We start from the raw sequence: 27,383 nt of genomic DNA on the forward strand, positions 1-27,383 counted from the left end.
AGCCCAGGCCTTGCATCCAGTCTCGTCCAGGGCCTGTGTCAATGCCCAGCGTCCTTTCTTCCCCACTTCCCTTGCTTTCTTGACACTCCGAGTCCTGTTCCTGGTACTTCAGTGTCTGTGTCTTGCATTTTGGGTCTGCACCCAGTGTCCCACTTATGACAGCAGGTAGTGTTGAGGAAGAAGGAGTGCTGCAGAAGGACTTAGAACTATGAGGAGAATGGGCAAAGAAGTGGCAGATGGAATAGTGTTGGGAAGTGCATTGTCATGCACTTTGGTAGAAGGAACAAAAGTGTAGATTATTTCCTAAACGTGGATAAGATTTTAAAATCCAAGGTGCAGACCATACTTGGGGGTCCTCGTTCAGGATCCCCTAAAGGTTAACTTGCAGGTTTAGTAGATGGTGTGAAGGCGAATGCAATGTTCACATTCATTTTGAGAGGTCTAGAATATAAATGGTGATGAAGGTTGTGGGGGGGGCGGGTGGCTGGGTTACAGTCAAAATGTAATTGGCATTTGGTTGTATTGAATGTAATTTGTTGGTGTTGCAATAAAAAAAAGTAATTGATAAAAAAACAAGGCTTTGTGAGGCAATGGTAAGGCCTCAGTTGAAGTATTGTGAACAGTTTTGGACTCCTTACCTAAGAAAGGATGTGCTGACATTGGAGAGCTTTCAAAGGAGATTCACAAAAATTATTCCGGGAATGAAAGGCTTACCATATGAACAGTGTTCAATGGCTCTGGGCCAGTACTTGCTGTAATTTAGAAGACTGAGTTGGGGGGTGGGGGAGCAGGGGGCGGGGGTGGAATCTCTTTGAAACCTATCAAATGTTGAAAGGTGGAGAGAATGTTACTCATAGTGGGGTAGTCTAGGACCAGAAGACACAATCTCAGGATAAAGGGATGTCCATTTAGAAGAGGTGAGGAGGAATTTCTTTAGCCATGAATCTCTGGGATTTTTTTTTGCCACAGGTGGCTATAGAAGCCAGTTCATTGGGCGTACTTAAGGTAGAGGTTGAAAGGTTACGTGGAGAAAGCAGGAGAATGGGGTTGAGTGGCAAATGGATCAGCCATGTCAAATATCAGAGCAGATTTCAATGGGCTACGTGGCCTCGTTTTACTCCTATATCATATGGTCTGAGTTGGACATTGCCTAGTCCTTTGAACACACATTTTGATTTCCAGTATTATCTGTTTCTATTACTTATTTTTTTAAAAGGAATTCAGCAGTATTCCACAACTGACATCCTCCCATGTTAATCCTCATTCACTGTCCTGATTCCTCCCAATTCTGTATCTAAGGATTTCTTACTGATTACTGTTAAGATATTTGGTCCTATGTTCCAAATCTCACAATCTGTTGTTCATAAACTTGATAATTGTAAACATTCTTTTCTCTACAGTGAGTGGTAGAGATTTTAGCTATTAGTTTTGATCACTGTGTAGAATTTACAACATAGAATTGGATCTGATAAATGCATGTTGGCACAAATTCATTTTAATCACATTCCGTGAGCAGCCCTTCATTTGCTTGTCTAATCTTAAATTTCTGCCTTTACCAGTAATCCATAAATTCAGCAGACTATCATCTTTTCTAAATAAACATTATTTCACTCTTGTATTTAATTTTTGCCCCTTCATTCTTAGTCCATCAGTTATTGGAAACTATTAACTTCTAGGATGTTGAAATGCACTGTGCCTTCTGATCACCAAGATCTAGATGCTAACTGTAATTTGTTTTTTTTCTAGACGAAAGCAGCTTATGTTCTTTTCTACCAACGCAGAGATGCTTACAGCCATTATGACAGCCCATCAGCTTCCCTGACTACTCCAATTGAAGAGAATGGTGAGAACAGAGGACATGATGAGGACAAAATGGACACCAACTGAGTTAGAAGTACATACATGCTTTTCTGGACAGTGCTGCACTGTTTCATCAGTACCAGCTGCCTTTAAGGGAGTGGGAGGGGAAAAAGAACCCTCTTGGTAGCAGCAATTTTTTACAAGCAAAATCTGGATGACTAATTTGAACAGAAATGTCAGTTGCTTTGTTCAGTGGTGCTCTGGCACAGATCTACTGATGATTTTTGATAAATAAGAAACAAATGTCACTGACTGTAAAATAAATGGCTTTGGAAATTTTTAAGTGAAGTTCTTCATCTGCTATTTGACATCAGGGTTTTTGGTTTGGTTTATTTTTGGAAAGGGTTGCAGTCTTGCCCCCAGTTCCTTCTCAAATTAATTTGGATTTTTTTAAAGTTCTGCCACAAAACATTTGTATTGGTTCCTTATTGGTTTATTGGTATTTCTTTGCATGAATGACACCTTGTATCTTATCCTAGAAATCTTGCATTATAAATCTGTAGCAAAGCACTGGTTTATTTGTGGTTTGACTGTTGTGACTGGGATACTAAAATTTGTAATATTATATTGTAATATAGGTGGCAGAGGAACAAGGGTTTCCAGCCCCAGGTAAGATACAGATCCAAACCAGCAAAAGTTCGCTGTGTATGTATTGTAATGTAAATTTTACAGCAGTTTCTTCTAGTCTTTTTGCCCAAACTGGCACTTTGTAAGTGACTGGTTTTGATACATATGTCTACTTAAATAAAGATGACAACTGGAGTTGTGACTTGTCTATCACTTGGGTCAACTGAAACTTGAATGGAAACAGATTTTTGGAGATTCTAAAATGACAGATCGTGAAATTTATTATGACCTAACTTTGAACCTTGGAACTTAATTAATATATTATCAGGTACCATGCACATATGCTATAGATGTGCTATAGACAGCACTTCAAGTCTGTGGCTTTTGAATAATTTTCTCAATGTTTTCCTTAGAATTCTCAAGTGTTGGGCACTATCTCAAATATCCTACACAATGTACAGAGTGTCTCTTGTTGGGTCGCACCAGATTCTGGCTTATAATTCAAATGTGAGGTTTTTATCCATCTGCCCTCTACTAAACAACCACATTTTACATTTGGTTTGATTTCATTCAGCAATTTAAGGTAAAGCTGCACCTTTCTCCCACCCTTGTTCCTATGGTATTGGATGTGACTTCTAAAATTCAGTATCACCATGGTGATTTAACAATCATTAGAGAAAACTGTTGCCATTTCCGATTAATAAAGGGGTATTAGGTTGCAAATAATAATATCCAGAATAGGAATATAAGGGTCTAATTTTCTGCTTGTCCCCATAACCCTGAGGCTCTTTAATTTGGTTTTCTGTGTTTATTCAGTGATTCTGATTCCACAGTTCTACTTTGGTAAAAGATTTGAAACTTTTGGCCCTCTGGAGATATTTATCCTCTTCCACTTCTCAAATGGATGGCCCCTTTTCTGTATTATCTATGCCTTTGAGTTAGATTCCCCATAAGAAATACCTCTCACATATTCCCTGTCAAGATCCCTCAGAATCTTGTATATTCATTACCGCTTGTTCTTCAAAACTCCAGTAGTTATAGATCCATGCTGTTTAATAATTCCACATAAAACATTCCCTAGAGGGGACATTGCCTCAAGATTCAGGGGAGAAGATTTAGGACGGAGATGAGGAAGATCTGTTTTTTCCAGGGAGTGGTGAATCTGTGCAATTCTCTGCCCAGGGAAGCAGTTGAAGCTGCTTCATTAAGTATATTTAAGAAAGAGATAGGTTTCTACATAGTAAGAGAATTAAGGGTTATGGGGAAAAGGCAGGTAGATGGAGCTGAGTTTATGGACAGATCAGCCATGATCTTATTGAATGGTGGGCCAGGCTTCGTTCCAGAATTCGGCCTGGTAGACTTTCCCTCAACTGCTTCCAAAGCACAGCTGTTTTTCTTAAATTAGATCAAAACCACACTACATTTATGATCTTATGAACACCCTGTAAAGTTGTATCACTTCTTACTTTTGTACACCATCCCTCCTATTATAAAGGCTTTTATATTTTTGCTTTTCTAATTAATTACTTGCTGTGCTTTCATGTGTCATCAGCAAACTTACTAACCCATCCCTCCACTTCCTCATCCAGGTCATTTATAAAAATCATGAACAGTGTCCCAGAACAGATCCCTGAGGTGATCCACTGGTGACCAACCTCCTTGCAGAATATGACCTGTCTACAACCACTCTTTGCCTTCTGTGGGCAAGCCAGTTCTGGATCCACAAAGCAATGTTCCCTTGGATCCCATGCCTCCTAACTCTCTCAATAAGCCTTGCATGGGGTACCTTATCAAATGCCTTGTTGAAATCCATATGCACTACATCTACTGCTCTTCCTTCATCAATGTGTTTAGTCACATCCTCAAAAAATTCAATCAGGCTCGTAAGGCATGACCTGCCCTTGACAAAGCTATGCTGACTACTACTAATCATATTATACCTCTCCGAATGTTCATAAATCCTACCTCTCAGGATCTTCGACAACTTACCAACCACTGAGGTAAGACTCACTGGTCTATAACTTCCTGGGGTATCTCTACTCCCTTTGTTGAATAAAGGAACAACATCTGCAACCCTCCAATCCTCCGGAACCTCTCCCGTCCCCATTGATGATGTAAAGATCATTGCCAGAGGCTCAGCAGTCTCCTTCCTCGCCTCCCACAGTAGTCTGGGGTACATTTCATCCAGTCCTGGTGACTTACCCATCTTGATGCTTTCCAAAAGCTCCAGCACATCCTATTTCTTAATATCTACATGCTCAAGTCAGCTGCAAGTCATCACTACAATCATCAAGATCCTTTTCTATTGTGAATACTGAAGTAAAATATTCATTAAGTACCTCTGCTATTTCCTCCAGTTCCATACATACTTTCCCACTGTCACACTTGATAGGTTCTATTCTTTCATGTCTTATCCTCTTGCTCTTTATATACTTGTAGAATGCCTTGGGGTTTTCCTTAATCCTGCCCACCAAGGCCCTCTCATGGTCCCTTCTGGCTCTCCTAATTTCCTTCTTAAACTCCTTCCTATTAGCCTTATAATCTTCTCAATCTCTAACATTACCTAGCTCTCTGAACCTTTTGTAAGCTTTTTGTTCTTCTTGACTAGATTTATTACAGCCTTTGTACACCACAGTTTCTGCACCCTACCATAACTTCCCTGTCTCATTGTAACGTACCTATGCAGAACTCCACACAAATATCCCATGAATATTTGCCATATTTCTTCCATACTTTTCCCTGAAAACTTATTTCCAATTTAAGCCTCCAATTTCCTGCTTGATAGCATCATAATTACCTGTACTCCAATTAAATGCTTTTCTAACTTGTCTGTTCCTATCTCTCTCCAATGCAATTGTAAATGAGGTAGAATTATGATCACCATCTCCAAAATGCTCTCCCACTGAGAAATCTGACACCTGACCAGGTCATTTCCCAATACCAAATCAAGTACTCCTCTTGTAGGCTTATCTACATATCGTGTCAAGAAACCTTCCTGAACACACCTAACAAACTCCACCCCACCCCATCTAAACCCCTTGCTCTAGGGAGATTCCAGTCGATATTTGGGAAATTAATATCTCCCATCACGACAACTCTGTTAATATTACACCTTTCCAGGATCTGTCTCCCTATCTGCTCCTCGATATCCCTGTTACTATTGGGTGGCCTATAAAGAACACCCAATAAAGTTATTGACCCCTTCTTGTTCCTAACCTCCACCCACAGAGACTCCATAGACAATCCCTCCATGGTGTCCACCTTTTCTGCAGCCGTGACACGATCTCTGATCAACATTGCCACGCCCCTAGCTCTTTTACCTCCCTCCCTGTCCTTTCTGAAACATCTAAAATCCAGCACTTGAAGTAACCATTCCTGTCCCTAAGCCATCCAAGTCTCTGTAATGGCACATCATATCTCCCAAGTACTGATCCATGCTCTAAGCTCATCCGCTTTGTTCACAACACTCCTTGCATTAAAATAGACGTATCTCAAACCTTCGGTCTGAGCATGTCCCTTCTCTACCACCCTCCCTCTCGCACTGTCTATAAGCTTTCTCTATTTGTGAGCCAACCTCCTCTTCCCCAGGCTCTTCAGTTCAGATCCCACCCCCCAACAATTCTAGATTAAACTCTCCCCAGTAGACTTAGCAAACCTCCCCATGTTCAGGAAGGTTTCTTGACACAATATGTAGATAAGCCTACAAGAGGAGGGGCTGTACTTGATCTAGTATTGGGAAATGAACCTGGTCATGTATCAGGGAGAGCATTTTAGAGATAGTGATCATAATTCTATCTCCTTTACCATAGCATTGGAGCAGGATAGGAACAGACAAGTTAGGGAAATGTTTAATTGGAGTAAGGGGAAATATGAGCCTATCAGGCAGGAACCTGGAAGCATAAATTGCCAACAGATATCGAAAGGCCTAGATTGAGTCAATGTAGAGAGAATGTTTCCAATAGTGGGGGAATCTGGGACTAGAATACGGTGTTCTTTAGAACAAAGACGAGGAAATTATCTGGAAGGTGATGGATCTGTGCATTCATTGCAACAGACAGCCATGGAGGCCAAGTCATGGGGATATATTTAAAGTTGAGGTTGGTAGATTCTGGATTAATAAGCACATCAAAAGTTATGAAGAGAAGGTAGGAGAATGTAGTAAAGAGTAAATATTCTGAGAATCTCAATTGTCTAAAAGCTCAGCTGGACAGGCCACATAAATATACCACTGCTGCAAGAATAGGTTAGAGGTTGCAGCAACAGTCCAATACAGTAAACTCCAGGGCCATTCCACCATCTGCAAGACTGAATTGGGTGCAAGATAGATCAAAATCTGATGGTAATCCTCGTAAACACACAATTCTACAGATGCTAGAGATCTTGACAGAAGCACATAAAATGCTGGAGGAATCCAAAGTCGGGTAGCTTCTATGATCAACATTTTGGGCTGAAACATTTCAACACGACTGTTTTTTCATCAGACCAGGCAATTTTGCATAGTCCAAGTCTTTATAATAAGACTGAAGTGGAATAGAGTTTTTTTTCCATTTAAATGTATTTAATAGAAGATACTCCTTTACAATTTAACTTTATGTCCTGTTAAAATAAGCTAGCTTCCATGTCCAGTTAGATTTTACAGGTTACATCAAGTACTTTTCAGTAGACTTTTTGAAAAGCACCATCATATAGTAAAATGTCTAACATCCTAAATTAGCTGGGTCATTCAGCAGAAATCACAAATTATATTTAACATTTACAAATAAAATCTAAACAAAACATAGCTATTAGATTAGCACTACAATCTGGTAATCTCTACATTTTACAGGTTGTTTACTGTTGGCTAATCTTTATGCAAAGCATAAGTTTAACAACACTGAAAATTGCTACAAATGTTACTCAACTTGTTCTGTGGTTTTATCAACTGTTTTTTAATGACTTTGAAAAAGGGCTCTGATGTCTTCTTCAATGTCAATAGTCAGGAAATTCTTGCTGTATCGCCTATATGGGTTGCCATCTGGCCCAATAAGGAATTTCTCAAAATTCCAGCCTATATCATGTCGACGGACTGGTCTCCAGATTATGAACTTGGGATCAGTCGTTAAGGTTTCAGGGTCATCATGCGGTTCAGGCAGTTTGTGTTTCAGAAAAGTGAAGACTGGATTCTCATCTTCTCCATTCACATCTATCTTTTTTGATAAAGAGAAATTTGGCTGAAAGCCATTGCCTGGACGGACATATTTCAAGGAATTAAGAATCTCTTCATTGTAGATATTTTCCTATAAAATGGACATAAAGCAAGGTCAAATAAAAGAATTTTAAATTTTGTTTTTCCCAAGTCACAATAGGAACCAACTGAGAACCTCCATTGCTGATGTTTCCCAAAAAATACAGATTGATCTGCAGGATGTAGGATTTTTTTTAGATTACATAATTCTTATTTCAAGAACCATTAGAGTAACCTCATTACTAACTAAGTTTCCAAATTATCTGTACAGGAAATAAAACTGGAATTGTACAATACGTTCAGCAACAGATCCAATTATTTTTTATTGTTATCAGAAGCATACTTTGAGGAGCTAAATATGAGCCAAGTATCACAATTTGAACTCATCACACGTAACTCACTTTTAAAATAGTCATTTTAATATAAGCTTTACTACTTTCCAAAATTATGTGTTCATGTGAGCAAATTTTGTCATGTGCAAGTTTTTACCCAAATGACAAGAAAGAATGCTGAAATTCTACAAGAATCCCAGAAATGCAGGATATGAAAAAGAATTTTCTCAAGAGGAAATTGTTGCCTTGAATATTTGAAATTGTATTGCATTTTGTAAATGCATCATTCTAGACGTGTGCATTTAGCTTTCTTATGATAAAATCTTAATATTTTGAAAGTTATTGTAATTTGAAAATACAATTTAATTAAATGTAAACAAATTTACTATTGCTGAAACAATTATTTAGAAGAGTTTGAGATTTCCACAAGGAAGCAAACAAAAATTAGTGTAATGTTTTGTGGCAAAATCTTTTTCTCTGACAATTTCACATTTACCTGATAACCAAATTGATTGCAGGGAAATCCCAAAACCACAAGTCCTTGGCAGCCATAGCGCCTCTGGAGCTCATTCATCTGTTGGTAATCTCTGATAGTTGTGCCTCAGAGGGATGCAACATTTTCAATTAATACCACCTTTCCTTTCAGTTTGGAGAAATGGAAGATTTCACCATTAAGAAGTTCTGCAGTCAAGTTATAAAATGCCATTTCAGCTTCCGCCATTTTCTTTGCAAGTGTTGCCGGTCAATCAATTCTAAAACACAGATACGAATTGTTCACAAACTGGAACCATGCGCTCAATATGTCAAATCAGCAATACTCCTTTGAATGAAATTTGCATTATTCTGATCCAAGGTCACTGCAAAACATGGCTCTAAACAAAAGATGTACAGCACAATTCACATATAAATATGTAAGTCTATATTTTAAAAATTTGCACCTGCAAACAATATTTACAAAACCTTATGTCGTTGTCTTTTTGTCACACTATATATGCACTTAAAATAAAAGGCACATATTGTATGTTTAACATGATGTAATCCTGTTTCCGTTGGCGCGTGGCCAAGTGGTTAAGGTGTTCATCTAGTGTTTTGAAAGTCGCTAGTTTGAGCCTTGGCTGAGGCAGTGTGAGTGTCCTTAAGCAAGGCACTTAACCACACACACTGCTCTGCGACGACACCAGTGCCAAGCTGTATGGGTCCAAGGGTGGCACGGAGAGGGAAGACTTGCAGCATGGGCAACAGCTAGTCTTCCATACAACCTTGCCCAGGCCTGCACCCTGGAAACTTTCCAAGTCACAAATCCATGGTCTCATGAGACTAAAGGATGCCTATATTAAAAAAATCCTTTTCTAATAGTATTGATCTCCATTTCCTTATTTAATTATGCAGACTTTTATAATCCAGAAAAGTTTATTCCAACTTTGCAGACAAGCAGGAAGATTCTGAAATGCTCTGCACATGCTGCTATGCCATTTCTCCTTCAAAGGTACAATTGAAGCCTTACAACAAATGCAGGATCTCAATTGTAAACTTCAGTATTTTCAGGCATGTTGTTAGTGTTGAGCATCCATTCTGAAGCTTCCATTAAAGTTGATTCAAACACATCAAAGGTGCATAGATTTTACAACTGAATTATAACCCATTTTTCCAGTGAGAAGAGTCAGTTATTTCCAGTCTTCATCTGAACCCTTTATCTTTTTGCAAATTATTTATCTTTGTTTGAAAATGTAAAAATGTAAAAGTAATTGGACAATAATTTAATTATGTCTGCTTGAATCACACTACAACTAAAAACTACGAGTCTTGAACCAGTGCAGAATGACAATGGACCTTCCTAATCAAAATAAGTGTATTTGTACAGTCATAGAACACTGCAGCACCGAAATAGGTCCTACAGCACAAACAGTACATGCTGAACTATTATTCTGCCTAGTCCCATTGACGTGCACCCGGACCACAGCACTCCATACCCCTCTTATCCACGTACCTAACCAAATCCATTCTCTTAAATAGTAAATTGCATCAGCATCCACCAATTCCACTGGCAGCTCATTCCACACTCTCACTACCCTCTGAGTGAAGTTCCCCTTAAAACGTTTCACCTTTTACCCTTAACCCACAATTTCAACTTGTAGTCTCACCCAACCTCAGTGGAAATAACCTGCTTACAATTAACACCATCTACACTTCTCATAATTTTGTATACCTGAGCATTTTTGTATTTCCACAGAAAAGTTAAACTAAAGATTTGACAAATATTCAGTCGTAGTATTTGATCATTGCAAGTCTGTCTGCAGCTCATTCAATTGAATCAAGATGAGCCTAATTTTAGCCAGCAAAAGTAGGGTGACTTCAGGCTTCAATGGAACCTACAAGTAAATTTACAAGTAGTGCATTCCAGATTGTAACCACACTAAGTAAAAACCTTTCATCCTGACACTTTTAATTCCACTTTCTTTTATACCTACAATCCCTCCAAAGGAAATAGCTTCCAACCATCAAATCCATCCAGATCATTCACATGAGCTCTGGCGGGGTTTGCAGGCCATTACAAAGCAAGACCTAACATCATGAATGACTGTGATGCTTCACTCCCAGATGAGCTCAATGCCTTTTATGCACACTTTGAAGGGAGAATAAAACAATATGCAAATCCCTGCAACATCTGGTGACTCTCTGATCTGTCTAAGAAACTGAAGTCAGAACACCTTTCAAGAGGGTGAACCCTTGGGAAGCGCAGGCTCTGATGGTGTACCTGATAGCATACTGAAAAACCTGGGCCAATCAACTGGTGGGAAAGTTTAAGGACAGCTTCAGTCTCTCTCTGAGACTGTCAGAGGTTCATTGCTTCAAAAGGGTGACAATCATACCAGAAGAGCAGGGTGAGCTGCCTTAATGACTTATCACCCAGTGGCACTCACATCTACTGTGATGAAGTACTGTGATGAAGTGCTTTGTGACGTTGGCTATGGCTAGAATCAACTTTGCCTATGTAAGGACCTGGACCCACTGCAATTTGTCTATCACCACAATAGGTCTATGTGGATGCAATCTTACTGACTCACCACTCAGTCTTGAATCACCTGAACAACAGTAATACTTAAGTCAGGCTGCTCAGCGTTCAACACAATCATACCCTCAGTTCTAATCAAAAAGCTCCAAAACCTGAGCCTCTCTACCTCCCTCTGCAACTTCTTCATTGGGAGATCACAATCTGTGCAGACCTTAAATAACATCTCCACTTGCTGACAATCAACAATCGCAGTTCAAGAATGTGTGCTTCGTTCCCCGCTCTAATCTCTCTACACCCATGACTATGTGGCCAGGCACAGCTCAAAGACCATCTACAAATTTGCCAAAGACAAAACTATTGTTAGCAAAATTTCATATGGAATCAAGGAGGTGCAAGATAGATCAGTTGTTGAGTGCTGTTGTAGCAACAATCATGCACTCAATGTCAGTAAGACCAAGAATGATTGTGACCCTCAGGAAGGCTAAGTCGAGGGAACACACACCAGTCTTCATCGAGGAATCAGATGTGGAAAGGGTAAGCAGTTTCAAGTTCCTGGCTGTCAACATCTCTGAGTACCTATCCTGGCCCAAACATATTGATGCAATTACAAAGAAGATATGACAGTGACTAAATTCCATCAGGAGTTTGAGAAGAATTGGTATGTCACCAAAGAGATTCACAAATTTCTACCGACGTTCTGTGGAGAGCATTCTAACTGGCTGCATCAACATCTGGTATGGAGGGGCCACTGCACAGGATCAGAAAAAGCTGCAGAAAGTTGTAAACTCTGTCAGTTCCACCATAGGCATTAGCCTCCCCAGCATTTAGGACACTTTGAAGATGAAGGCATCCATCAGCAAGGACCCCCATCACCTAGGACGTGCCATCTTCTCAATGTTAACATCAAGGAGGAGGTACAGAAGCCTAAAAACACACACTCAATGTTTCAAGAACAGCTTCTTCCTGTCTGCCGTCAGATTTCTGAATGGACAATGAACCTTCCTTAGTTTTTTCCCGCTCTTTTTGAACTAATTTATTTTATATATACTTATTGTAATTTATAGTTTTTATTACTATGTATTGCTATGTACTGATACCACAAAACAACAAATTTCATGACATGCGGTGCTGATCTTAAACCTGATTCTGAATCAACAAACAAGATGCTGGAGGAACTCAGTGGGTCCAGGCACCATTTGTGACGGAAAAGGGCACCAGCACCTTTACTTGCCCAGGAAGCTAAATAAATATGGCATATCCCCTTTAGTCCTCAGCAATTTTTATCAATGTACTACAGAAAGCATCAGTCAAATATATCACATCTTGGTATGGCAACTGCTTTGCCTGAGACCACAAGAAACTACAGAGAGTTGTGGACACAGCTCCCCTCCATAGACTGTAACTATCAACATTGGCGCACCTCAAGGATGTGTGCTTAGCCCACTGCTCTACACCCATGAATGTGTGGCTAAATATAGCTCAAATACCATCTATAAACTTGCTGACAACAAAACTAGTCTTCTCCCCTTCCCACCAGACAGAAGATACAAAAGCACTGCCATTCTCCAGAAAAGCTTCTCTTATAAGATTATATTGTCATTTAGTATTACAAGATTGACTTTTGACATCACAATCAACCTCCTTATTGCCTTGCATTTTTTGTCTGCAGTTTATCATGTTAGTTACTAGTTTCTGCTAAGTAACTAGTAACTGGATATCACAGTGGATTAGAAGCCAAGAAGTTGTAGAAACTTCAATGCATATTAAACCAGTTTTTACCAATTTTAGTTGAAATTCCATATCATGACCTTTCATTCATGCAGATGAATGGTTTCAAATCAAACCAACATCTGTTTATTGTTCTATCCCAGCACCTGCAGTGTCTAATGTCAATGTTTTGAGTAATTTTTTGGCTCTCCTCATCCTGATACATTGCACAAAGATTTCCAGAGTACTGCAATCCTGTATGCCATACTTACCTCTTTTTTTCAGCTTTGCCCAACAAATTCTATGCCCTTTATGGTTGGTGTGAACATCTCTCTCCATAAATGCCACCCCCATCCCATTCCAGCTGCTGATTTCACCACCTTAGACCCATTTCCCCCAAAGTAGCAGCCAGGGACTTCTCCCTTCCAGTTTTTCTGCACATTATAGGAGCTTCCCTCCACACTTTACAATGCAAACTGCCTGGTAACTTAACACAACCTGTTCCAAGATACTCAAATCAGGTTTCCCTCCTGATGTGTTGACACAGCGGGCTAAACAGCGCCTATGGAGAGGAAAAGAAGTGTTAATTTTCTATTTTGAACGGTTTGAATGATGCATTGAGTTGGTATCTCGGCCTAGAGGCCGTTTATTTGTCGGTTAAAGATCAGTTCACCTCAAACCCTCAGTGCCGTCCACAGGGAGACCCAAACACTTTGACACGAAAAGGAGCCTTTACACATCAAACATGGATTTCTTTTTCAGACGAATGTCGAGCGAATATCAGAGGGCCAGATTCTTCCGATCCCAACCGGACTCCAGCTCCAACCGCCCTTCAACAAAGGCGGCAACTGCTGCACGCGGCCGGCAATCATTACCAAATCTGCGCAAGCGCAGTGCCATGAGACAGCGGACTTTAGCGGGCTGGCGTATGCGCAATGACAACGAGGCCGGCGACTTTCAACAGTACGTGTGCGGGTGCTCAACCGCGAGTACCGAGGCTGTCTGCCGGTAAACGTTCCAGCCTGCTCGAGCCGATTCGCCTAAACAGGGAAAGCGGCTAGGTGAGTAACGGTGGAAGCGTGAAATATCCAGAAATTGGACTTGGTTCTTCTTTGAAGTACTAAATTTAAGCCAAAAACCCACACGGAAATCGGATAGAAAGCCATTAAGTGAAGCGCTGTGGTGTTTAGCGCGAGAGATCCGTGCTCAAGTGGGAGCAGTCTGGGGAGATGCTGCAGCATCAGTCCTGATGTTTTTGGCCTAAAACGTTGACTGTTTATTCCCCCTCCATCGACGCTGCCTGACCTGCTGAGTTCCTCCAGCATTTCGTATGTGTTGCTCTGGATTTCCAGCATCTGCAGAATCTCTAATGCTTATGATGCTGCATCATTGCTACTGTGACCAAAGGGAAGTGAGCAGTTTCCCATGAGGCAGCCACAGGAAAGGCTGCTGTAGCGTTGGGAAATCACAGTGTGTTCCCAAAGTTATCTAAACTCTAATCTCAGATGGTCTAGCTTCATTGCCTAAATTTTGCAATTTTGCAGCTGGGTGGAGACGCCTCTGTACCAAAGGAGGTTTAAGGCACTCCTTCCTTCCGCTAGCCTACAGGTCACTTGTGGGCAAGTTGTAACACCTGCTTAGCTCCCCAATCGGAGCCATGGGAACAAAGTGGTGGATGGTGACGCTAGTCAAGACCATGAGCGCCCAGTCATACGACACAGCACATAATGATGAATACTGACCAGGCCGTAGATCATGTTATGTGCAAGTCAGTGATGTTTCAATGTCTTCTTGAATTCTGCACAAAGTGTTCCTTGAATAAACAGTAAGAGTAGTAGTTTTCAACCCCAGAAACTACAGTTTCAGGAGGTGGATGAAAGTTGCATTGAATGACCAACTGCGTGACTTATGTCTTGGGAATCATCAGCTGTGCAAGGAAGAGCAAGAGCCAATTTGTAACAGTCACTAAGTAATGGAAAGTGAGCACCAACCTGATTTAACATATGGAAGTGAGTCTACCTTTTAGGAAAAACGTTCTCACAAAATAGTTGCATTTACCTTAATACTTTATCCAAAATACCATCCAGTTTCTTTGTTTGCACAATCAAATGAATCTTTGAAGATCCTTTAAGCTGACAGATAATCTCGTTGTCATAACATGGTTGTCTGTACGAGTTTGATGTGCACATGTTTGCTGTTCCTCTCTTTACAATCATAACCACACTTACAAGTACTTTTCACTGCTGTTCCCTTTCAGATGGCCTGAAAAAGTGAAAGGCACTATTAAAATGCCCTGTTAATATGAGAATTTAATTGAAGTAATTTGGGCTAAAATTTCGTGTAATCTACGGAAGTCCCTCATTGCAGGCTTTATTGGAGTTCAATCAATGAATTGGGGTGTGCTATCAAGTTTACACAAGTTTATACTTTGCAGCTTTGCCTCATTTGAGCGCTCACTGTTGTGCTCAGTTTTATCTAATGCACAACGTAGAATAAAGTAGATGAACTTGTAGATTTTTTCAATCCTGTGCATTGGCCCCTCCATGTCAGACAGTGATCAGCCAGTTAGGGTGGTCTCCATTGTAACATCTGCGGAAATTGTTAGAAACTTTGGTGACGTACCAAATCTACTCAATCTCCTACAGAAGTATAGCCGCTGGCATCAATATGTTGGGCCTGTGATAGATCTTCTGAGATGTTCATACTCAGGAATTTGAAGCTACTCATCCTTTCCACTGCTAAACCCTCAGTGAGAACTGCTGAGTGTCTCCCAGTTTCCTCCTCTTGAAATTCTTTGGTCTTACTGGCATTGAGTGTAAGGAAATTAAACTGTATTGATTCTTTTAATATATATTTTTACTTTGTTTCAATGCAACTGAAAAACTGACATATACCCCATTCTCTCTTTCTTGTCCATTTTTTATCATTAATATTTATTTACTTCAGTTGGTCAATCCAAAATGCCAATTCTGACTTAAGACTAATAATGGGATGGGGTCATGGACAGATGTATAGGTGAGTAAGTTACTAATTTCAGTGCCTTTTTAAGTGCTCTGGATAATTACAGATGCATCTGGCATGATCAAACAAAAGAACAACACATATTATAAATGACAGGCATTGTTAGTCTTAAAGGACAAAGAAAGATTTGGTTCTTATTGGGAAGAAAATGAAAAATGTATATCATGCTTTAAGGAGAATTAGGCACAAATGAAAAGTGTATAATTTTTCACTGGCAGGTTTGGCAGCCAGAATAAATGGGTTTACAGTAATTTGGTTAAGAGCCAATTTGGTTTGGATGAGGAAGATAATTTTGTTTTGCACATCTGTTTCTGCTGTACCAGAAACGTTGGCAGAAACCACTTCAGTTGTAACTTTTCAAAAGGATTGGATTTTATATTTGAAAGGAAGATCTGCAGAATGGTTGGAAAGAACAGAATTATGAAGCTATCAATAAATTCTTGTCTGACATTCAATATTGGATCAACGGTAATTCATTCTAACTAAATATTGGAAAGCCTGAAGGCATTATCTTCATCATCTACTTAGACTTTAATCCAGCTCTCTTTATGGCAATTGTTTAAGGCTGAAACATACTTTCATACCTAACCTCCAGAATTTCTGGTAGCTTATTCTTTATATCACTTCTTTCTACCTGTGTAGCATCACTTAAATGGTTTTGCCTTGAATCATCTGCAGCTGAAGCTGATAGCTGAAGAACAAGATACCTAGTAGATAACTCTTTTGCAACTTGAGAACAGAAGGCACAAACAAGTTTAATGAGTTTTAGGTTGCTAGCAGATAATGATGAAACAGAATTCTTGCATTTTACATAGGTCAGCAGATCTGGGACATACATCAAAATGTTTATGAGTTTCTCACTGTGTGGAATAGGGTGGGAAAAGATTGAGGAGAGAGAGGATAATTCACTAGGAATTCACCATAAGCAATATATCCTTTGAACAGTTCACTAAAGTGGACACTTTCTATCTGCTTAACTGAATTATGTTTTGATCCCATACCTTAATATTGGAAACTTTTTAGCAAATCGATAACCTTTCTGATATGCTCTCTGGGCAATGTCATAACAAACAGGAAACCTCACAAGAAATTATGCATAAATTAAATTGCCACATATTTACACATTTGTTACCATCTTATCTCTCCATTGTGCTCTTCAATGCTGCTATTTCTTTACACCATAATACAAAAGCTTATACAAAAAGAAAACAAAAATCAAACAAAACCTTAATTAATTAATTAATATTGAGGGCATGAGATGTAGAGTCCTTGAAAGAGAGTCTATATTTTGTGGGAGCACTTCAGTGTTGGGGTGTGTGAAGTTATCCCCTCTGGTTCAAGAGCCTGATTGTTGAGGATTAATAACTGTTCCTGAATGTGGTGTTGTGGATCCTGAGGCTCCTGTGCCTCCTTCCTGATGGCAACAGCAAGAAGAGAGCATGGCCTGGCTGGTGGAGGTCTCTGATGATGGATGCTACTTTCCTGTGACAGCGCTACTTGTGGATGTGCTCAATGGTGGAAAGGACTTTACCCATGATGAGCTGGGCTGTTTCCACTACTTTTCCATTCAGGGCATTGGTGTTTACATTCCAGGGCATAATGCAGTCAGTCCATTCTTGATAGAAAATCAGTAATCTGGATGCAGCCTCCATTATAAATATTTGAGTGCCTGATCCAGGTCTTGAGGTAGTGCTATACTGTTGGGCAATTTTCCTGAGAAAATTTCCTGCGGTCATATTTTCCTCATATAAGAGTTTATGAAACTTAGCTTAACAAAATTGATCAATAATAATGATGCTTTTATGGGATATTAAGGATTAAGCTATATTTAAAAACAAGGAATAACGTTTTCCTTCATACATCTCGACTTCAACACTCACTCCCTCACAATCATTATTTCAGGACTCATGATAGCCTTGCTTCAGCAGGAACTAGGAAGAAGCTGCCAATCCTCTCAATAATCCTCCTTTCATATTACTGTACATGATACTTTGTCCTGTCAAAAAGATGATTCAGAGGGAAAAGGGTGTGAATAATGAGCAAGTAAGCATCAAACCCTTTAATAAGGGAGAAAAGAGAGGATATGGAAGCTCCCATTTGCCAACTCAGTTGGAGCAACTGGGGATGTTCTACAATTTTGCAGGTAATAAATAGCATTACAGATTTTGCCATGAACTTTCATGGCCTATTACTCCAAAATGGTGAACTGTTATGTCAGGAGTTTGCCCTCTCATTTTTCACAAACTTTGTACAGAGACTTCCTGTACACTTACAGGTGTGGTCACCAAGCTGGATTGATACGTAACCAAATCTATTCTGATTTATCAAAGAGGAGGAATGAGTTTTTGAAATATTTCATACATGTTGTTGCCTTTCATAGAAATGGCAACAAATATTAAATACAAAGTTGGTGACGATCTCCGTTGTGTAGGAAAGTTACTTGTGCACCTATTAATTCTGGAATGTAATGGCAAAGGTAACTGTAATCATATTCTCAATCACTTCTATTTCAGTACGCTCTGCCTTTTTGAAAGAAATGATGTCTGTATTCTGGGAAAGGGATATGATAGTAGTAAATATGACCTTACATGGATCACTTCCACTTTTAAGGGATTCTTCTTGGTTTTAATTATTGTCCACAATGTCCTGGAAAACCAAAGTACTGATGCAGATCAATGGAAGTTTGAAAATAACAACAGAGAATTTACAATAATTCTTACCGTTGTGAACACTCTGCAAAGATGATAGTTTTTGCTTGAGCCAATTAAAATATTACCAATGAATAGAAATTCTCTATTATAAATTCCCTTTAGTTTCATTTCACCTTTGTGATTATTTTCAATGCTATGTGGTAATCAAGATATTTTATTTTTTCATGCAGGTAAATAAAATGTCTGAGAAACTGAGGCAGTGCAGGGAAGACTTAGCAGCAGCTTTGGATCGAGCCATGGAAGGCAATATTGTTTCTCCTGTGTTCTCTTCAGACTCTGAGTGGCTTGAATCGGCAAGGTTACTGGAACCAGACCATGGTGCATTCATTGACAACTCCTTTGCTAGAATGTGCCCATCTTTCAGTTCTCCACACCTCACCCAGACATTTCTTCAAATGTTGCCGGAGAGAGGGCCATATTACTGTATGCCAAAGGAACTTGCCTTGATGGATTGCAATCATGTTGCATTTAAAGTAAAGTGGTTAGTTTTTGGAAATGGGGAAAATTTTGTCATGAATGCCAATGTTCCAATACCATATGGTCTCTTTGAGAGTGGTTGTGAGAACACAGACAATGTTACACAAGAATATATCAGGTACTTAATAATTGAGCTATAAATTGTGTAACTTTCTGCCACCGTGTATAGAAACATAGAAAACCTACAGCACAATACAGGCCCTTCGGCCTACAATGCTGTACCGAACATATACTTACTTTAGTAATTACCTAGGGTTACCCATAGCCCTGTATTTTTCTAAGCTCCATATACCTCCATGGGTCTTTATTCTTTGGAGCGTAGAAGGTTGAGGGGGGACTTGATAGAGATATTTAAAATTATGAGGAGGATAGATAGAGTTGACGTGGATAGGCTTTTTCCACTGAGAGTAGGGGAGATTCAAACAAGAGGACATGAGTTGAGAGTTAAAGGGCAAAAGTTTAGGGGTAACATGAGGGGGAACTTCTTCACTCAGAGTGGTAGCTGTGTGGAATGAGCTTCCAGCAGAAGTGGTTGAGGCAGGTTTGATGTTGTCATTTAAAGTTAAATTGGATAGCTATATGGACTGGAAAGGAATGGTGAGTTATGGGCTGACTGCAGGTCAGTGGGATTAGGTGAGAGTGAGAGTTCAGCACGGACTAGAAGGGCCGAGATGGCCTGTTTCCGTGCTGTAATTGTTATATGGTTATATGTTATATGGTTACCTATCCAAGAGTCTCTTTAAAAAAAGAGACTCCTTTTATTTTCTTTTATACGAGTTCCCTCTAAATTTTACACCTCGTTAGCAGAAAGAAGTTTCAAAGTAACCACGAAGGAAAAGGGCAAATAATAACTAAAGTGGATTAAAAAATAGAGACAGTGCTAAAGAGGTCTTTTAAGAGCAACCAATATGATATGTATGGAAATATCTTGGAAGATTCCAGTGGGCATAATTGTAGTTAGGTAATGGTTGTCAAGGTCAAGTGAAAGAACCAATAAGAATGCTTTGTCTTGAGGTGTATGGGTGTGTACCAACCATAAAGCAGGAGGAGGAAATTTTGGGTGATTATTGGGTTGGTGAGAAGATAGAGATTTGAAAATGGGCTCTTGAATTTAACATGCTAAGGCATGAGTATTACAAGAGGTGAGATCTTCAGTCCAGAAGAGTGAAATTATGCTGTTTTTGTTAGAGTTTTTCAAGATCTGGGGTGGGATGAAGTAGGACAGCAGTCGGACAACATGGAACAGGATTTCAGCTGGGCAATATGGAGATCAAGTAAAATAACATTACATAGGGCTTGTGTTCTCCAAATGTACAGCCTCAGGGTTCTCAATTTTGCATAGTCATTGGCCAGAAGTACCCAGAATTTGGTGAGGATATTGCACTTCTTCAAGGAAGCTTTGCATGCATCCTTAAATATTTTCCTATACCCACTTGGTAGAATAATAGAAAAGCTTCGCAGAAGCTTACAACAAAAAAAAGAATGGGCCCTTGCATCCAACCTTCTCTATGCTGGTCTAGGTTAATCCAATTTGTCTACAGTAGACCTGTATCTCTCTATCCTTTACTATTGATGTAATTTCCTGCCATGACAGAGCTCAGAATAGAGTATCTGCTTTTGAGTTCTGGTGTTTAATGTATATGTGAAAACTAAATCCACAATGCTAATCAGTGGTCTGAAAAATATGTGTAGATAGTGAGAATGAATTGGATAAAGAACATCAGAGTTGTGACTACATGAGGTAAAACCACTTACCAACAAGTGTTAAGATTAGAGAAATCTATGAGGGATTTAGAAATAGGAAAGATAAGAAAGCAGTTACTGGATAATCAGTGCATTATCATTGGGATTTGAATTAGGGTAAACTGCAGGCACTGTAGAAGTCAGATTTGAAGATGTCAAATAAGCAATGTTGATTAATGTATTTTCCATTTCTTAAAAGTCCCTCACAAGAAACCAACAATCATACATGTCCAGAAACACAGGGAAATAATTCATGTGAAGAACTGACAAAGAATCTCCTAGATGTAATAGGTAATACTGATTATTTCATAACTACTTAAATGGCATTCTTTGAAATTAGATTATTTGAATATTGGCATTGAAAAGCTATTCTGTGTATCATTTTATTTGAGATCTTAAAAGACCCCGTGGGGGTAGAACCAGGGAGCAGCTATTGAAACACTAATGAAAATAGGACTATGAGAGATAAATAACTCAAGAAGAATAATTAGTAAGTTTTTAATTTAGACCAGACTAAAAAAAATTGCTATGGCAACTACAGAGAGCTAGGACTGGGTTCAAAATATTCCTGAATACTAACTCCATTATGTCCTCTCAGATGATCATAAAATATTCGGTGGTGGTATTTCATGTGTTGTTCTGACCAACAGTGTTGTTCTGATCAGGTCTTGAAGGGTCTGGGCCGAAATATCAACTATTTATTCATTTGCATAGATGGTGCTTGACCTGCTGAGTTCCTCCAGCATTTTGTGTGTGTTGCTCTTATGGGGATAGTGTGAGTGAGGTAGGGCTTTTCTCTGGAGCGAAGGAGGATGAGTGATGGCTTGATAAAGGTATACACGTTGATAAGAGGCATACAGAGAGTGGACAACCAGAGACTTTTTCTCAGGGCGAAAATGGGGACAAGGGGACGTAATTTTAAGGTGATTGGAGAAAAATATAGAGCGGATGTCGGGCGTAGGCTGTTTACAAAGAAAATGGAACATGCTGCCAGGGGTGGTAATAGAGGCATTTATTATTAATTAACATTAGAGACACTTATGAGAATCTTAAGTTTGCACATGGATGAAAGAAAAATAGAGGGCTTTGTGCGAGGGTAGGGTTAGATTGATCTTGGAGTAGGTTATGTTGTGACAAAGGGTGTTCAATGTTCTACGCTATTGAGGAATTTAAGAAGTGATTGAGAAGTGTTTCTATGAGAAAGGGGCACTTATGGTTAACTAAGGTGATCATGAATAATGTTATATTGGGAAAAAGGGCACACTAAGTGTCAAGGGCTAGTTGTAGGCTAGACAATTGAGAAGCTTTTAGAATGTAGAAGTAGAAAGCTCACAGGAAGGGATACAATTGTTTTGAAAGAAAACTTGTGGGTGCAATCAAAACAAAGAGTTTCTGTGGACATACAAATAGAGAAATGTCAGCACAGATACTCATAGGGACCTTTGGAGAACAAGGCTGATGAATTAATAACAGGAAAGATAGAAATGGCAGATATGTTAAATCAGCTGTTTGCATCAGCCTTCACCACAGAGGACACTGCAAGCTAACAGACAAGCTCATTTCAAATGACAGGAGGAAACTATAAAAATTTCAATCACAGGTGGAAAAAGTATTTGAGAAATTTAAAGGACAAATGACTGAATCCTAGGGTGTCAAAAGAAGCTGATACAGTGAACCCATTGTTTGAAATTTATCAAAACTTGCTAAATTCCAGGTGCATACCAGAAAATTGGAAAACAGAGAGGAAGACAGCAGTTGGGTAACTATAGACCACTTAGTTCAAAATCTATTTTGTCAGCAGTATGCTAGATGCAGTAATCAAAGAAGAAATGATTAATCATTTAACAAAATTGAATATATTCAATTTTTTCCTTAGTTTAATTAAAGGTAAATTATGTTGAAAGGGAGAGTTGAAGGAGAGGAACCTATACCTGTATGGCACATGATTGGCTAATTAGATATTTGCATTAATGAACAGGTGTACCTAATGAAATAGCCTCCGAGTGTATATCCCATTATAGAATCACAATGTCGTCATCACAACATGGTCTTTTACTTACTTTCATATCATTGGCAATCTTGCAAACATTACATTGTGTTCTCTTCTCCGGATAAATACCTGCTCATTAATGCAATTCAGCCAATCATGTGGCAGCAACTCAATGCATAATAGCATGCAGACATGGTGAAGAGGTTCAGTTGTTGTTTAGACCAAATATCAGAATGGGGAAGAAATGTAATCTAAGTGACTTTGACCATGGTATTCCTTATGAGTATAGCCAATTGAGGGTGACCTTATTCAAGCACGTAAGAAGTTAAGATAGCTTGATGATAGTCAGATGTTGAGATGTTTTCACTACGGTGAGAGTCATGAACAAGGTGATTTAGTTGTAAAATAAGGGGCCATCAATTTAAAACTGAGGTACATGGAATTTTCTTCTCTCAGAGGGTAATAAAACTTTGGAATGCTCTGCATCTGAGGGCAGTGGTGGGCAGATCATTAGATATATTTAAGGTAGAAATAGTTAATATATGAAAGATCAACAAATTGAGTGTTATCCCCATAATTGTGGTCAGCAAAGATGAGCCAAGATCATATTGAATGTCTGGTGGTCTATTGCTGCGCTTATAGAAACAGAAAACCTACAGCACAATACAGGTCCTTTGGCCCACAATGCTCTACCAAACATGTACTTACTTTAGAAATTACCTAGGGTTACCCATAGCACCTCTATTTTTCTAAGCTCTATGTACCTGTCCAAGAGTCTCTTTTAAAAAAAAAAAAATACTCTTTTATTGTCTTGTGTTTTGTGTACTTGCATGATCCCCAATCAAGTCTGCAGTATTTACTGAAAAACATTCACCAGTCAAGCCATTATCTTCCTGAAATCTTCATCAGCCAGCCAGCTTCGTTTATCTGTCACATCCCACCTCTGTATCTGGGGTAAGCGAATGAAAATTCTGAGTTGTAACTGAGGTTTATGCAGAATGTTCTAGGGCTGATTTATCTCTAAATCAAACCCAATTCAGTTCGTAGTCATTGCTTCCTTACATTACTGACCCCAATGTAAGCAGCATTGTCATCAGTTAAGGAGTAGAAGCCTCAGAAAGTTGTCTAGTTGTTTTAAAAATGTTTGAGGCAAGTAGTTTACATAAAGTAATGAGTTAGTGTTATAAGGGGGCATTGGGAGCAGACCCAAATGCAAGACGTAGACACTGAAGTACTAGGAACAGGACTAGGTGTATCAAGATAGCAAGGTGAGTAAAAAAGAAACAACGCTGGACATTGACACAGGCCCTGGACGAGACTAGGATTCAGGGCCTGGGCTAGGACTTGGACTAGAAACACGGGACCCGGACGGGGAACTAGGAACGAGGAGCCTGGTCTAGGAACACGGAACTCTGGAACCAGAGCCTGGACAAGGACCCAGAACCTGAGTCTTGGTTGGTACTTGGAACCTGGGTGTTGACTCGGAACCGGAACCCGAGTCTAGGCTGGGATTCGGGACTAGGACAGGACATGACTACAGGACGAGGTACCCCAGCACAGGACGAGGAATCTCCATAACTGGGCTGGGCAAGGCACCAGAACTAGATGAGGACACAAAGCTCAGATTTGGGCGGGGCTGGAACACGGTGCCTGGACTTGGTCTTGGAACACAGAGTCTTGGATGTGAACTGGACGCTCAGAGCCTTGGACATGGACTGGACGCTCAGAGCCTTGGGCTTGGACTGGACGCTCAGAGTTTTGGGTGTGGACTGGACGCTCAGAGCCTTGGACGTGGACTGGACGAAGTACTCCAGGGCAGGACGAGGCTCTTGGACTAGGTTTGGCTCGGCTTTTGGACTTGGCTTGGTTAGGCTCTTGGTATGAAGCCGGGACCGCTCCTTGGAGCGCAGGGCTGGGATGACTGCCGAGGACACTTGCCGAGGGACTCCTGGACTGGACAAGAACATGAAGCCTTGACTTGGACAGGACTGGAACACGGTGCCTGGAACTTGGAACACAGAACACAGAGCTGAGACCCCTCCTTGGGAACAGGACTTAGGTTCGGGGCTTTAAACAGAGACAGGACCCCCTCCTTGGGAACAGAACCTAGAGCTGGGACTCTTCTTTGACACAGACACTAAACATGGGGACACAAAGAGAGATTTCCTTATCTTGGCATGGCAAAGCTGCGGTCTCACTCCGGTGGTTGAACTGGACGGGGATGCAGGCGAGGCTTCAGAAGGAAGGGAAAGGGAACAGTCCAGCTGGAAATCCTTGGTTTGAGGGGTATTTACATGTCAGCTCAAAGTGAGAATCAGGTGCCTCAATTAAGGCACCCAATGCAACAAGAGAAAACAGGAAAACCCGGAATAAGGAATCAACGGACCGACTGTGAACTGGAATGCGGACTTCACGGACCAGATCATGACAGTACACCCTCCCCCCATGGGAGCTTCCTGGCGACCTAACAGGCTTTTCCTGGACTATGGACAACGCGAGCGGGTGGGGGGCTATTCAACAGGAGGGAACCTAGGATGGCGAGAGTTAAACGGCAGTGTCTGCGTTGCTGGGTCCATGTATGACTGGGCTGTTCTGTGATAAGGGGGCATTGGGAGCGGACCCAAATGCAAGACAGAGACACTGAGGTACTAAGAACAGGACTAGGTTTATCGAGATAGCAAGGTGAGTAAGGAAGAAACGACGCTGGATATTGACAATGGCCCTGGATGAGAACACAAAGCCTTGACTTGGACAGGACTGGAACACGGCGCCTGGAACTTGGAACACAGAGCCAGGACCCTTGCTTGGGAACGGGACTTAGGGCTGGGGCTTTACACAGAGTCAGGACCCCTCCTTCGGAACAGGACCTAGGGCCGGGACCCTTCTTTGACACGGACACTAAACACGGGGACACAGAGAGTTCCAAACTCAACGATAGATAGTTCCTTATCTTGGTGTGGCAAGGCTCCAGTCTCACTCCGGCGGTTGAGACAAACAAACCAATATTGCCGTCAGAAACCCAAGTCACCAGTCCATGACATGTCCACACAATGAAACTATTAGCAGCATTATGATCTCAGTATTCCATGGTTAAAGCCTCAGTTGGGAACACCAATTGTGTTGAACCCCATTTCCATTAAAGCATATTGCAGACCTTCCCTAAGTATCTAATAATTGCTGTAGTTTTACTGTACAGCAAGGAATCAAGCCCTTTGATCCACTGAGTTCACTGATCATCAAATATCCATTTACCCTAGCCATCTAAACCCATTTAATTTCCCCACATTTCCTTCAGATTCTACCACACACCAACACATGAGAGGTCAATTCATCTCCCAACCTGTGTATCTTAAGAATGTCGAAGGAGACCAGAGCGCCCATGGGAAATCCATGCAGTCACAGATTGAGCCTGGGATCTTGGAGCAACTCTTCCAGTTACCCTCTTGATTCCATTTTGACATTCTGATCCCACCCAAAATAATTTGTATCATAAACCGAACAATAGAAGCTTTATATGGTCACATTATACTTGCAAGTTGTGAAATCATTGTATCATTTTGCAGATATTTAAGCAGGGAGCTTTGATAATATTTTGCCATTGTGTTTTATGAAGAGAGCACCAGTATTCGAACGCTCGAGGCGTTGGCAGGAAAACTGGAACCTTTGAGCGAATTCCGTCCACCCTCTTCTCAATCTGCTGGATCTGTGTCTGCAGAAGACACTCTAACCCTTTTCATTGCAGATCCACCCTGTAGCCCAATAGGGAAAGAACCACACTTAGGGAAATATAAACTCTCAGATGATGACAACTTGATTAATATTGTCCTGGACATGGAGGAGGATTACAACATATTGAAAAAAATATAGATAGATTGGTCTATAGTAAAGTGGAAGAACACAATGCTGAGCACATCCTGGAATTGCATTTGACTGATCTGGGTTGAGACAACACACCTGTCTTCCAAATGGATATCTTTACCTGCATTTTAAGCAAGAATATCTAAAGATCATGCAAGATCTAAAGAGATTCCTGAAGCAGTTGCCTCTATTTAAGTTTAGACAACTAGAACTGCATCACACTTCGATGAGGATGTATAGAAGATCTCCATGCAATTCTGAATGTTGTACACAATCAAAGAACTAACCAAACTGAAGTTCATCTGGCGTTTCTTCATTACAACCATACTTAGATTTTTTGGTGGGTTGCTTATTTGGTTTTCAGAATACTTGATTACTGTCCAATAAATGTTTTACCCTGCAGTTTATATGCAGAATGTTACTGTCGAGTTAAACCCTCACTGACAATTTACAAAGGTTCTTGTCACAACTTTCCCAGTAGTATTTAATATATTTGGTACATTGATTAATATAAGATAAATAAGAAGGTGCAATTTTTTTAAAAGTCTGTTATAACATAGTACACCTTCATGTATTTAAGATAGCAATGGTTAAATAATATATGTATTAAAGGTCATGAAATTTCTGGCAAAGAGGAAAACAAATGTTAAATGGTTGTTTATGCTTAATGAATTACTCTGTGTAATAAACAGTGTTGGTTGAATATGTGAAAAGATTTTTTTTTCTTAACCACTTGCAAAGTTAATATTCTCATCCTGAGAACGCACATTCAGCTGAAGACTGTACCATAGTACATGTGAGCTATAAAATGCATTGTAGTTAATTGCTGAAGTTGCTCCAACAGCAGCTTCCAAAATTATGATCTCTGCACCCAAGGACA

The 27,383-nt window shown here is 40.1% G+C and overlaps 2 protein-coding genes and 1 pseudogene across 6 annotated transcripts in view; 2 read left to right on the top strand and 1 right to left on the bottom strand.

Moving 5' to 3' along the window:
* Nucleotides 1-2,622, top strand: part of usp4 (ubiquitin specific peptidase 4 (proto-oncogene)) — a 117,680-nt gene extending 115,058 nt beyond the window's left edge. For both annotated transcript variants that reach the window (XM_072280772.1, XM_072280773.1), the window contains one exon: nt 1,747-2,622. In XM_072280772.1, the coding sequence (XP_072136873.1) occupies nt 1,747-1,887 (141 nt within the window). In that variant the 3' untranslated portion in view covers nt 1,888-2,622. The remainder of the gene's footprint in view (nt 1-1,746) is intronic.
* On the top strand, nt 2,444-27,201 carry LOC140211195 (uncharacterized protein C3orf62 homolog). Of its 4 annotated transcripts, none has more exons than XM_072280776.1 (5): nt 2,444-2,469; nt 18,606-19,030; nt 20,855-20,946; nt 22,370-22,414; nt 26,259-27,201. In XM_072280776.1, the coding sequence occupies exons 2-5, from the start codon at nt 18,615-18,617 to the stop codon at nt 26,510-26,512; spliced, it is 807 nt and encodes a 268-aa protein (XP_072136877.1). In that variant the 5' UTR covers nt 2,444-2,469; nt 18,606-18,614; the 3' UTR covers nt 26,513-27,201. The 4 variants fall into 4 exon arrangements, with proteins under 4 accessions (XP_072136877.1, XP_072136879.1, XP_072136875.1 ...); XM_072280778.1 differs by lacking the exon at nt 2,444-2,469 and adding an exon at nt 13,619-13,764 and having other exon boundaries at nt 18,606-18,916; XM_072280774.1 differs by lacking the exon at nt 2,444-2,469 and adding an exon at nt 13,620-13,764.
* LOC140211196 (glutathione peroxidase 2-like) lies at nt 6,976-14,092 on the bottom strand (annotated as a pseudogene).
* Nucleotides 27,202-27,383: the final 182 nt, after the last annotated feature.

The sequence above is a fragment of the Mobula birostris genome, chromosome 16 (assembly GCF_030028105.1).
Source record: "Mobula birostris isolate sMobBir1 chromosome 16, sMobBir1.hap1, whole genome shotgun sequence".
Lineage (NCBI taxonomy): Eukaryota > Metazoa > Chordata > Chondrichthyes > Myliobatiformes > Myliobatidae > Mobula > Mobula birostris.

Excerpts from the sequence above, each read along its gene's own strand:
- LOC140211195 (XM_072280776.1), top strand. The coding sequence starts at position 18,615 with ATGTCTGAGAAACTGAGGCAGTGCAGGGAAGACTTAGCAGCAGCTTTG. Across the intron at positions 19,031-20,854 it reads GTTACACAAGAATATATCAG|TCCCTCACAAGAAACCAACA; the intron begins GTACTTAATAAT and ends ATTTCTTAAAAG. Across the intron at positions 22,415-26,258 it reads GAGAGGAAGACAGCAGTTGG|AGAGCACCAGTATTCGAACG; the intron begins GTAACTATAGAC and ends TGTTTTATGAAG.